This window comes from Phodopus roborovskii, unplaced genomic scaffold (assembly GCF_943737965.1).
Source record: "Phodopus roborovskii unplaced genomic scaffold, PHOROB, whole genome shotgun sequence".
NCBI lineage: Eukaryota > Metazoa > Chordata > Mammalia > Rodentia > Cricetidae > Phodopus > Phodopus roborovskii.
In genome coordinates, this window is record NW_026126611.1 from 11,178,864 (window position 1) to 11,192,326 (window position 13,463).

Sequence of the window (13,463 nt, forward strand, 5' to 3'; positions counted from 1 at the left end):
TGAGACCAAGCATATTATAAAGGCACACCCTCCACAGCCTCCAGATCACTTGAACACTCAGGAGTAAGATGTTAGGATGAAGACAAAACTCATTGCAAAACAAAATTATCCACCCGTCCACTCCAAGAGCGGAACCCGTAAAAATCAAACTTCTTAGTTAATGAACTGCTCTCTCCTCTTGGTAAAATTACATATGCTTTCATTCTGTTCACGTGTGTGCAAACGGCTGTCTTTTTGTTTTTTGTTTTAATCTAGAATCTCTCTGGGAGCATGCATTTTGGTTCAAAACAAGTATAGCCATTCCACATTTCCCTTTCCCAAATAAGGGAACTGAAACTCAACATTAAAATGAAAAGCTGATTTTCTTCTTTCTCCCCATTCACAGTCTCGTGGAGCAGGGGTGGGGGACACTCCATACACTGCTTTCTCAACCTAGAGCTTCCCAAGTTACACTTAAATAAAATGGCATCACAGGGAAGATAGGCAAGAGTTTGTCTTGTGTACGGAGTCCGTAAAATCATGTGTCAAGTCCATGAATTTCCCGATAGAAAGCTTTTCACATGCCACTTGGACTTTGGCTACTCTACAAAGATACCCACAACACATGTGTCCTTTATGACGAGCAGAGTGCAAACAAATGTCATGTACTCATAAAGATTCCATCTAGATTTGGCTTGCAGGAGAGAAGATTTCATGTTGCCATCACTCTCTATTTGTAACGCAACCCCTGGCTGCTCAGAGCTAGAGCTGTCCCTTCCTCTTGCTTTTAGTGCACACAAACGTACTGACAGATAGTCAAATGTGAGTAAAGCACTTTTAAAAAGTGTCGGATGCTTGTGTAGCTATCACACTGCCTTCACAGTCTCATACAGAAAAGCACTATGCCCTCATCATCCTGGGAAGGTTGACATCCTACATAGTTTTTCTTGCTGTCCATGCCCCTGACTTCTATGGTTTTAAAATATAAGAAATCAAAAATGCTCAACCTGAATTTTCTCAAATTATGAACTTCACAGCATATATAGGAATGTGTGTGTGTGTGTGTGTGTGAGAGAGAGAGAGAGAGAGAGAGAGAGTACCAAAAAGTACTGTAGAATGGGATCCAAGCTAATAGAGTCAGAAGTTTGGAATAAGTGGCAGTTAACCCTGAGAGCTCTCTCCAAGGCGGGTACAACCCCCAGGAGCTGGTGTAAAAGAAAAGAGCTCAGAGATGCGATTCCATTTACATCCATGCACACCCTCCTTCCAGAGTTTGTGGCGCTGTTCTTAGACCAATCTGACATGTCAGATAGTCGGTGACAATTTAAATTATTAAAACACTTAAGAGCTAAAAGAGAAAAGAGTGGCCAAACCATTCAAGTGCATGGAAAGATTTATTGGAAACCTGAACATTAGTCCCTCAATTCTCTCCCTGGAACTTCTCAAAGTTGAGAAGCGTCTTCAGTGGTCACCAAAGTCCAGCTAGTTTTCCAAACTATACAGACATCAGTATCTACATTATCAGGGCATTGGCTGATATGGAAGGTCTGTACCTGCATTTGTTAAGCTTTGTTTTGTTAGAAAAGTGAACAATGTGCTGCCCTTAGAAATACTAATTACACTAAAATTAAAATGGTCAGGCAGCATTAAACACCTACGTTAAAGTTTCTAAAATATGGTCAAGATAAGTGTTTTATCTTTAACTTCCTTTGAAATCCTCAAAGTTGCCTAAAACCTAAAGAAAAATTCTGTATAAAATGACGTTCATGAAATTTTCAGTGAAATGAAGCCTATAAAACCACAGCTTGTTTATTAGGAGTGTATCATGTCTCAGTAACAAGTTATCTTGGCAAGGGACAGCATTTCTTACATTATTACAAGCCCCAAGCAATTTTGCCTGTTACTTCTCTTCATATGTAAATATATCTATATGCTGTGGCCAATAAAAAAGGTAGACACAGTATGTAGGTGCTGAATAATTCAAACTTCACCCGAACTCCCCGAACATCCCTGTGACCCACTGGGACACACAGTGGCACAATTCAGAAAGTGGTCCTCATTCTACCATCGGAAATGGTAAATCTTAGCCTGACTGGCCCACTGACACCACGGCAACATATATGAAAAACTAAAATGAAGATAGACCAATTAGCTTTTGTTTTGTATAAGTAACTACAGCCACTTGCCTAAAAGATTTATTTTCCCCTGAATACATTTTAGGCCTGTATCATCCAAACTTCTTTAACCCAAACCCACAGTAATAAATAAATAAATACTTCATCAGTCTAGCACTCAGAGGCGAAGAGAGTTAGGAACTGCCCTAACTGCGTTATCATGCCCTCTAAGACATTCTAATCTTTCAGGGTTTGTCCCATTTTTCAAAACTTAGACCTGGTAAACTGACTCCATCATTTACTGAATCATGAGAAGAAATTTGTAACAACTCATCTTTCCCCCAAACTATTGATAGCTCTTTGGGAAAAGTAAAAATTGTTTAAAACATCGTGTTCAGCCATTTTCTTTCTTCCTTCCCTCCTTTCTTTCTTTCTTTTTTTTTTTTTTCTTTCTTTTGATCCTGAGTTATTCAAAAAAGAAAATCTCAAAAAGAAAAAAAAAAATAGCAAAACACCCATTTGAAACATGTGCATAGACATTTCCCTTTTCTCCTAAGTAAGAGGCAGAATTCAAACAAAACAGGAAAGGTGTTACAGAAACTGAGCCAAATAAGAAAACCATTCATTCTAAAACCAAGTTTTCACCCAGAATTCTACCTGTGTGCATTTTTTTTTTTTACTTTTAAGAATCCCTTGTCATTTTATATATATATATATATATACATATATATATATATATATAGTCATTATATATATATAAAATATCTGAATATTACTTGGAGTACAAGTTTAAGATGGGGTATTTTGTGGTGAGATTCTTTGCCACCAAGATGATGGACAGTGTTGAATAAAATGTGATCCCTCTTTATTTTCCCATGCTCACTTTGTAATTATTAGCAAGGCAGTAAATAACCCGCCAAGGAGCAGCCTCATTAGTCCCCATTGAAATTCAGTGGCATTAATTTGCAATAAAAGAACTGAAAATTAAATGGAAAAAAAATACTTTCGGGACTCCACAAGGTTACAGGATTCACATTTTACCAATACTGTCCTTAACATCAAGGAATTTTAAAAGTATGAATTAGACTTAATCGCTATGTTCCCCCCCCCCTCCGGCTCAGAGCGGAAAAAAAAATAGTCGGGAGAACAAATTATTTTTCTCTTCCAGCCCAACCCTGAATTAAAGCATGTAAGATTAATTTGAACCCAGCAACTTTCTAAAAGTTTTGTTCACTGTTTATCCTGAAGGTGAAAACTGGGCCTGGACCCACTTCAGTATCTGATGCTTTGGTTCCCGAAGGTGAGCTTGGATACACCGAGAAATCACCCTGCAGGATCTTCTGAGGCCATTCTGTACCTTGGTCCTATTTCTCCTGCTATAAATACACGTGGAAACAGAGAACACTGAACGAAAAACGGTCCACAGCTTGTAATGCAGAAGATCTGGGCAGAGGCAGGAGCCAACTGCCAGGAGCCAGCCTATAGTGGGCTAGCTTTGCTTCGGTAGCATGTGGGCATCAGATGACTCTGTACCTGGCCCATGTATTACTGTCCCTTAGGCATGCTACCCACAGGTAGGTGTTTGCCAGAACCTAAGCCTTCTGCAGGCCCACGGGGTCAAAGCGGAAAGGAGAGGAAGGGGTTATCAAATCATCATCAGCAGCAGCATCATTTCTTAGGAGAAACTAAAACTGGGGACACAAAACAATAGTCACTTAGGTCTCCACGAGTCTCTGTTCTGGATTCCCCTGTGTCCTGTGCTGCTCTGGCTTCTAGCACAGTGCCTGCCTACAGGACAGGATGGCGCTAACCAGCGGGCCACTCTAGAGCAGTCTCTGCCCGCTGGGCCAGACATGAAACTCAGCGGCAGGGGATTACTGCACTGTTGCTTCTATGTGGTATGTTCTAAGCACACGGGACACTTACAAATTCCCAGCTGTCACAAGTCATATGCCAGCAATGTGCTCTAACTCGAACTCAGCCAGAAATCAAAACTTGTTGAGACCCATTCGACTCCCCTATCAGGTCCTCTGAGCAGCCCGAACTCCATCCAGTAGGCACCTGCACCTAAAACCCATCTTCTCCTGTTTCCCTTGCCCGTTTCCAGTTCAAAACTCTAGATGAAAGAACCCTGAACCCGATACACTGAAATAACGACTGCTCACTCTCCCCTGAGCTCCGCTAACCCCAAACACCGCCATCTTTAAATAATAAAAAAGGATCCGTACACAAACCGCCTGGACCACCTGGGGTTTACTCGCTCTGGGATGCTCTCCCGATAAATAACTTCTCTGGACTGTTTTCCAATGCGTGTGTAGTTAGGAAACACCGGCCTTTTGAGTCTGCCTCTCCCACAGACAGCTGCGGGTGGAGAATATTGTTGTTGCTATTGTTATTGTTGTTGTTTTTAAGCTGCCAGTGGAGAGAAGGCAGCTCCGCAAAGCAAAGAATCCTTCCTGACTTCCCCGAGGGATGGGAGGGGGCGATCTGTGACCGGTGAGGTCCCCCCCCCCCTCTCGCGCTCCCTCCCCGGGCCAGACCTGGCACAGCGGGCCGGCCAACCCGACGTGCTGCGGGTACCTGTAGAAGGCTGGAGGGCCGGTGTCGCGCACGGCGTAGGCGCTAGGCTCATTCTCCAGGTAGTAGGGCACCTGCTGGCCGTGCGGGTGCAGGAAAGGCGACAACTGCGGCGGCGGCGGGTGCAGTAGCATCAGCGGGCTGGGCGACACGCTGTTGAGCTGGGGAAAAGCCCCCAGGCTGTTGGCACCGAAGGCGGCCGCCTCGGACCCAGGGCCATAGGCGATGCCCGACTGGCCGTAGACAGGCGCCGAGGCGGCGGCGGCGTTGAACTCGTAGGCGGCGCCCTCGGGGTAGTTGAACACGGCGGGCTTGCTACTGTCCACGTACACCTCGCCCAGGGCCCTCTCCAGGGGCATCTTGAGCTGCGGGCGGTTGAGGGGCTCCAGCTCATTCCCTTGGATCTGATGCAGCAAGGCCATTCCCGAGGCTTTGGTGTGGAGGGTCATGGTCATGGTCAGTGGCGGCCGGCGAGGCGCAGACAGGCTCCCCGCGCACGCAGAGGGCTCAGCAACGGACGGGCCACCTGGAAAAAGAGCAGAGCCCGCTGTTAGAGGCCACGCAGCGCAGGTCCCCTCGGTGCGAGCGCTAGCCCTGGCCCTGGCCCTGCAGAGCCCAGGTGGCCCAACTCCAGAGAGCGCACCCCGCCACTCCCGGGTTCTCCAACTTTACATACTGGTCTTCCCTGCTCTTGGACATGGCAAACATGCTTGGAAGCCGCCGGCCTGGGGCTGCCGCTTTCAGACACTGATGGAAACATCACACCGCGTGCGCGCACCCGAAGAACCGCTTCCCTGAACTTTACTTTCCTGGTCTTCGTTGCTGGGTTTCGCAGCAGGGGTTGTGGGGTAGCAGAGGGAATCTCCAGCAGCTGCGCCCCCCCACCCCCATCCCCAGGAAGACTAGGTTAGCAACAAATGTAGACTAAGCCACAGGCCGTGCTTCCCCCCCCCACCCCCCTGATGTGTTGCCTGTGTGCCGGTGCCAGGCTCCAATCTGTCTCTGTTTGTCTCTCTCTTTCTGTTTGATTCGGTCTTCTTGTTGGCTGGAAGTACGTAGTGTATGCATAGAAAGACCCTGGGAGGACAGTAACTGTATCTGTAACTGAGATATGGCAAATAGGATGCGGTGTGTGGTTGCATATGCAGACAGCTATATTTAGCATTGGTGGACACAGACAGAAGGCACCTAGGGCCAGGAGAGCCGAGATGGAGCATGTATAGAAAGACCTGCGCTTGGAGTCAAGGAAAAAAAAAAATGCCAGCTGTCAACTTCCACATCTGGGAAGGGAGAGAAAAAAAAACTGCTCCCCAAGGGGTCCCTTCCAGCACAGCCATCGCTTTTCTGTTTTTGTTGGACCCCAGTACCAAATTTGCTTCCTTTTAAAATTCTCATGCGGATATGATTCAGAAAAACCTTCAGTTGGGCGCACATGGGTGTCCCTGCCTTCCACAGGTTATGCAACCAAAACTTGAGAAAACTGAACATGGAGGGAGACGTTTTCCTATAAAATATTACCTGGGGTCCTTACCCAAAGCTCTGGCAATTAATTAGATAGCCCTGTCTGTCTAGGAAGAGACTTTGAGAGGCTTCCCTGCCCTTCAGCTCTTGAATTCTACAGTATTTTATTAAAATCTGATTACACACACACACACACACACACACACACACACACACACACCTGCTACTGTAACAAAAGACATAAGCTTATACTTTTCTTAATAAACTTCCTTTGTCCCAACCTAATAATCCCCTAAAATAACCATTAACCTTCAGATTTGATTGCTATCCCATATGCCCCCAAACAGTACCTGATACATGCAAATGTCAAGGTTGCTGTTACTAATAGTAACACTTTAAAAATATTTTCTACTGAGTACACAGTTCATCTAATTCTTAGAGAAACAGATCATTCTGGATGCTACACAGCCAGGCTGATTTAAATCCTTAAGACAAAGTTGAGTTTAGCATCCACAAGTCTGGGTGACAGCAGAGAAAGGGTTAAAAACACATTAGGTGAATCGCAGATATTTCTCTTTATGGCCAGCAACCATTACTTTCTAGAGCAATGTTATCACAGATGATTTAGTTTCCGTAAATCACACTTTCAATTTTCAAATGCCTTTTTAAAACACATGCAAAAGCAAGCACTTCATGGGGCTCTTTAAAAATCTGAGCCTGCCAAATTATATATAAATGGCACAAAGAAGCCTACAAGTTCAGAAAAGGGGGGGGGAAGGGAGCCACACAGATCCCCCCGCCCCATAGAAAAAAATAGCACAGCCTCCTCTCCGGCTAGGATACAGACAGTAGGCAGAAAGGTAAGTTGCTTTCTCAAAATGCTCAAGCTAGAGAGAGAAATCAAAACCGATCGTACCCTGCTGGTGCAAGAGCGCCTTTCCAGAAATGTTCCATGGGCTTGTAGAGGTGAGGGCCGAGATAGTAAGAAGGAAGGAAGGAATGTGCTCGAATGATCGAGTGGCTCGGTGTGTGTGATCACGGAAGAGCGTGTATGGATGTGTTTGTATGTGGAGTGGCAGGGACTCTCGGGAAGCAGCCAGTAGGCAGGGCACTTGGCAGCCCCTCCCGGCAGACGCGGCAGCTGGGCTTCTGCACAACGCTGGATGAATGGCAGTGGGAGACTTGCTGTTTGTCTGCTGAGGAACAGGAGTACCACAGCTAGAGTCAAAGGCAGCGTTCCTAGAAGAAACTCCAGTCCCCTTCGCTCCCTACCTGGGGAGCCAGAAGTGCCCCACGCTTTCTGGTACAGAGAGTGAAACAGGATTGTAAATTACAGGTTAGCAGCTCAACTGGAATGGCAGTCGACATGTGCACAGAGATCAAGTTTACAAACTATTCCAGGGGAAGGTCTTCCCCAGTAATGTAAGTTACCAAGAAAAGCCTCCTGGGTTGCATTTGGATCAAGCGACTTAGCCCCACTTCACCTCTGAATGAGATGCTCAACGGCCATGCTAACCAGTGGCGAAAGGAGGTCAGACTTTGCAATAAATATTTTGGCATTCCAGGGATATGTTTCCAACTGAAATGCAATACTCCCCCACTTCATTAACCAAGCCCCTGAGCCTCTCCACGGAGAACTCACTGACTCCTGTCCATAAACACACACCACCACCCCCCAAAAAAAGATATTTTAGTCTTAGAGCTAGAGTATAAAGCAGCTTTGCCTTACACTGATTACAAGCTCACAGTTGTACTGAGATCTCTTCCAGCAGTGTTTGCATACAGATGCACTTGTCTGCCAGCTCCTCTCTCCACCACAGTACGATGCAGAGTAATAAGCTACCCAGCCTATGCCCTCACCCTGGGTCCCAGGACACAGGAGACCTAGCGAAGCCTTTGTTGCCAGACATTAGTCACCACCTTAGGTATTAAGTGACTCTAATCACAATGCCAGGAGTGGCCAGTCTCCAGCCCTAGGACCCTGGGCAGTTACCAGGAGATTTATGAGTGGCACTTGAGCCAGTACAAAGAAAGTAATAGAGAGAAAAAGGACTAGTGATATCATGCTGCAACTATACATTTTGTGTTTTGTTTTTTTCGAAAGTCTAAGGGTCATAATATCAGAATATGGGAAAATTCCCTAACAGTCTGCAATGACCACAAATATCTAACGTAAATAAATGTTGAGAGCCGCAGTATGAATACTAAGCATTCGCCTAGCGTATGGGAAGCCCGAGATCCGAGTTCTGGCATTGCACAGATAAACATGCAAGTCAGTATTGACAAGAAAGATTATTAACCCTTTGTTGTCGATACCGTTGAATACTGGTGACGGTGGTGCCGCCTGGAGGTCAACCATGGCCACCCATTCATCAAGCCAATCCAAAACAAAAGTGTGCAAGAAAGCAGGGACAGTAGATGACAAGAGAGCCAAGGAAAGTTGGAATTAGAAAAGGTGGGGCTTAGGGCCATCAAGGGAAGGGTAAGAAGATGGCTATCACCTCAGGGACTTTGTGCAGAGGGTTATAATCCCAGTTAGCCTGAGATATCCCAAGAAAGACATTTCCAGGAATAGCTTCCAGACTCCTCTTGGTAAACTGTCTCCAGGGGTTGTGGGAAAGCATGGCATTCCATGGTTTTCCTCTAGAGCTCTAGCCTCTGGATGCTCATCCTTCTTTTCTTCTGCCTTGACTCCCACACTGAGCATAGGATACTGCTGTGGCATCCCGGGATGCCCATGTGATGAAGCGAACGTGAGCTTGCCTCCCGCTCCTGCCCAGTGCAATCTCCAGATCTCATCACCAGTGGTCCCCTGCTCAGAGCTTGTTAATGGAAGCGCCCATCTTCATTCTCTCTTCATACTCCCTTCGGACACAGCATCACTAACTGCCCCTTCAGTCACCCACATTAAAACGTCACCTTTTCCTCTAGTGCCCGACACTCTTTTGCCGTCTATAGCCAAGAAGCAACTCCTGTAACTCTGCACACCCTCCCTTCCCATCCCACTCCCCTACCCCTCCCAGCTGCCTCCCAAGGACAGCTCCTTCTCTTGCTTTCTTCCTCCATCTCTTCCCTGGTTCTGGCTTCTTTTCCTGCCTGACTCTTCCCTGCTGCAGGGTCTAACGGGTTCAAACTCAACTCCGTCGTAACCCCCAAACCCCAGCTTCTTTAAGAACCGAGGCCATCCTCTCTCGCAGACCTCTCCTTGTTACCCTATCACCTCCAACAGGTAGCCTGGGCCTCAGCCAAATGAAAATCCCTTGTTTCAAAGTAACCCGTCTTCTTCATACATGTATGCCTTCTTGAGGTTTGGCCCAAGCATCACTGTACCCTCACGGTCGTTCTCCAGGCCCTCCCTCCTCAGCCCCAGCTGTGGTTCTCAGCCATTTGTTACTTTCCTCCCCGAACTGAAGTTATTTTTATCACCTCATCCCACAGAGGAGCAACTGACTCTGAGAACTTGAATATGCCGCATCCTGTCTGGTCATTGTTAGGTCGCCAAATATGGGCTAATCTCCCATCTAGATACTTCGAATGACAAAATAACATCCCCAACTGTCCGAAGGACCATTTCTGAACACTAACTTTCCACGTGATCATAGCCATTTGGCACTTCCCAAACTGTTTTTTGCTGGGGTGTTATCTTCTGATCTTCATAGCGACTGGAGCCATAAAATCAAACTTCAAATCCATCTCGTCTCAAGGCATAACCTAGCAGTGTTTGGCTGCATGATTCACCAGAGAGCTTTCCAATTTAGTTCTTAACCAGACAGGACTAGGACCAGACATAGCTTCCTCTCTGGCCCCACTGAAGGCCTTTACATTTACAAAAAGACATTATCCCTCAAAAAAAACCATGAAAAAAATAAAAGGGGTGTAGCTGCATGATAGCTTGTATGACTAGCATGGTCCCTGCACTGAGATGGGAAGGCTTAGCCCTGCTCAGATTGAACATTACCTTGATTATAGATGGTGTGTGTGTGTGATTTTTCTTTCCTTTCTTTTATTCTTTCTTTTCTCTCTTTTCTTTTTAAGACAAAGTCTTAGCCTGAAGTCCAGGCTGTCGTGGAACTCACTATGTAGACCAGTTTTGCTCTAAACACATGGTGAGCCTTCTGATTCAGCCTCCAGAGCACCAGCATCATGGGAACATGCCAGCTCAGAACTTGTTCTTGAGTCTTGATTTGACATGGGTTTCCTCTAAAGCAGAAGTAGGATGAATTCCCATGTAAAGGGTTTCTCCTTTATTGATTTTTCTTTTAATTGGCTCCTAGACTTTGACCTTAGAGTTTAGTTTTTGAAGCAAAATCTAAGTGCAATGTAATGCACATATGTTAAGTATGCAGCCTGACAAATGTGGATAGATTTGACCATTAGCAACCATGTCAATCAAAGTTTAAACACAGAGTGTCCCTTAATACCTATTCTAGCCAATCCCCCAACTTTATAGGCTATAAGTGATTCAGTTTCTACCTGATCCAGGTGATCAACACATTGGAGCACATATAACCCATTTCCAAATTACAGTGTGCCCATCCAGGTACTGGGTTTCCAGCATCAGCTTCCCTTAGCAACAGGATGTAGCGTAGTTTCCTCAGCCAAAGCCTGATGCCTGTAGGAGGACCCCCCCTGGAAGCCCCTGAATTTTACTAACATCCTTTCATTCATAGACCTTTTAAGAATAGTAGACTTTGAAGATGTTAAAATGTTAAGTCTGGAAGCCTGCAAGGATGCAAAGTACCCAGAAGCCAATGGGAAGCCTTATCATTCCACCCTGTTGCCAATACAAAGAAAATATATTTGCACACTAGTAACTCATCCAAAGTCCTCTCATAAACCCTGTGACCTCAGTTCTACTCTGTCTTCTTGACGGCGGCTTGAAGATAGTGCCAATTGTAGGTTACCAAGCATAATGGCTAGTCTATATTACTGATCAGTGAGTGATTCAGAGACCACGCTCAGCTTAATAGAAGTCAGCCTCTTTCATCTTAACTTCCCTTGGAATTTTTTTTTAATAGTGTACAATCATTTTATACTATCTCCCTATGTTGCATATGGTAGAAGGTAATTCAGAAAGAGTCTGCATGGCAAGTGTTGTGAGTAACACAGGCATTGAAATTATCCCAATTATTGTCACACAATGTCCCTCTCCTTCCTTTACCTATTGTTCACTTGAGGAATCACATTGTTTAAGGTGTTACTCCTTTGTGCAGTGCAATAGCCAATGGCTAAATACACTTAAATTCAGGTAGGTTTATCTACTGTTAAGAGAGCTACACACACACACACACACACACACACACACACACACACCACATAATCAACCAAGAATTGTCTCCAATTTCAGAGCCAAGCCCACCAAACGGTAAAATGAAAAGCCAAAAGGGTAGCAGAGCATTTGAGTTTTGAGCCTTTGTCTAAGCCTTCCCTTATATTCAGTCACAGCCACGGCTGCCTCCCACTCTCTCTGACAACCCTGGACCCTCATGCTAGCTAGCAGATGCCCCTCCTGTCTCCCGCCCCCTGAGTTGCAATCATCCTGTACTGAGGGACTAGCGCATCTGTAATCACGCCAATGGGCGATGACTCATTCATCCAGTTCACTGAAACAATATTGATTACTATATTTACCAAGATCAACTCTAAAGCATCAGGTACTGTCTTAGTCAGCTCAGGCTCCCATCACAAAAATGTCACAGGCAGGGAACTCAAACGGCAGGCATTTCCTTTCTCTTGGTTAGGAAAACTGAAATGTGAGAGAGAGCAGGACCCTCTTCCTAACCCAAAGGTTGCTTGACTTCTCAGTGTGGCTGGGTCATCATGGAGGGAGGACAAGAGAAAAAAAAAGAGGAGGTGGTACTCCCTCTTGATAAGGCTGAATAAGGCAGATGACATCACTCACTCAACCTTAACTGCCTCCTAAGGTTTCTGTATGGAAATAGTCTGATGAGCTGGATACAGATTCAAACTTTTGAGTTTGGAGGAGACACAAGTCAGTCAGTGTTGTAAATAAATAAAAGAAGCAGCGCTCGAGAGAAAAATGCCATGTGACAGAGTTCAAGTGGAGAGTTTTTTAATTAGGGAAAGGATCATAAAAAAGAGGAGGGAGAACAGCCTCTAGGGACAGGAGCTGTGGGAGAAAAGAGAGGGAGGGAGGGAGGGGGGGATGGGAGGTGGGCGGGGCCCTTTTAAAGGGGAGCATAGTGAATGTGCACAGCTGGTGCTCTCAGTGGTACTCAGTGGCAGTGGCGCACTCCCAGTAGACGGCAGCATAAAGATGCTCCTGTATTTCTTTCCTGACATGTGCCAGTAGCTTTGGGGCCCCGAATCCAGAGGAAAAACAATGTAATATCTCCACAAACATTTTTACAAATGTCAGGGAATGGCTGCGTCATACAAATTATAACCCCACACACCCCCCACCCTGCTTCCCACATGCCATTCTTTTCCGTTTCCTGTTCCTACCACAGGCCATCTTCTTCTACAGTGTGATCAAGCAGGCCATGTTCACTCTATGCATCATGGTGGGATGTCCCATCAGCCCCAGATCCCCATCTGATAGTGCAGCCGAAGGTACCTCATGGGCCAGGATGCCCCTCCTTGACTTCACCCTTCTACAGGTCCAGCCAATGATAACTCTTCTTAAGCACAACCTCTACAGCCCTTACTTCCAGTATAGATGCGAACTCCGAGCTGTGTGACTTTGCAACCCTTCAGCCCCATCCCAGCACGACCCCAGCTTGCTCAGGACTCTGTTCAGCCAGAAGGATAGGGGCACTTTTCTAACTGAACCAATTTCCAGTGTACCTCCTTTCATGCTAGAATGGTCTTTCTTTTGTGGGGGGGTGGTTTATTTTTGTTTTTTGAAACAGCCCTGGTTGTCCAGGAAGTTTCTGTATAAACCAGGCTGGCCTCAAACTCAGAGATCCACCTGCCTCTGCCTCCCAAGTGTGGGGATTAAAGGTGTGAGGCACCAATCCCTGGCAGGAATTTTACTCTGATAGAGAGAACTCTTATTAAATGAGTTTTCTAACTTACAGAGCAGCAGAAGTGCACAATAGAAATCACAGGTCTTGGAGGAAGCATTTCTGTGAAACACATATGCCTCCACTTTCTCTCTCAAGACATAAACTATCATGAGAATAGGCTGGGTTAACTGCATCCTCGCAGCAAGGCTCAGGCATCCAGAAAGAGTGTAAGAGCCAGAACCAGGGGAGGGATCCAGAACCAGGGGAGGGAGGGATCCTGTGAAGGGCTGTACTCTGCACACGGCACGGCAGTTGGTCTCGTGAACTCACTATTGCTGTGGGCACCATCGCAAGGCCAAGCCAA

At 45.9% G+C, this 13,463-nt stretch overlaps 1 protein-coding gene across 2 annotated transcripts in view; it reads right to left on the reverse strand.

The window, feature by feature from the left end:
* Window positions 1-13,463, reverse strand: part of Esr1 (estrogen receptor 1) — a 313,180-nt gene that overhangs the window by 217,279 nt on the left and 82,438 nt on the right. The window contains exons 1-2 of one of the 2 annotated variants that reach the window (XM_051206068.1): window positions 7,048-7,277; window positions 4,674-5,196 (exon numbers count right to left, since the gene is read on the reverse strand). In XM_051206068.1, the coding sequence (XP_051062025.1) occupies window positions 4,674-5,125 (452 nt within the window). In that variant the 5' untranslated portion in view covers window positions 5,126-5,196; window positions 7,048-7,277. Of the gene's footprint in view, window positions 1-4,673; window positions 5,197-7,047; window positions 7,278-13,463 lie in introns of those variants that run through there. The other variant, XM_051206066.1, reaches the window with a different exon arrangement.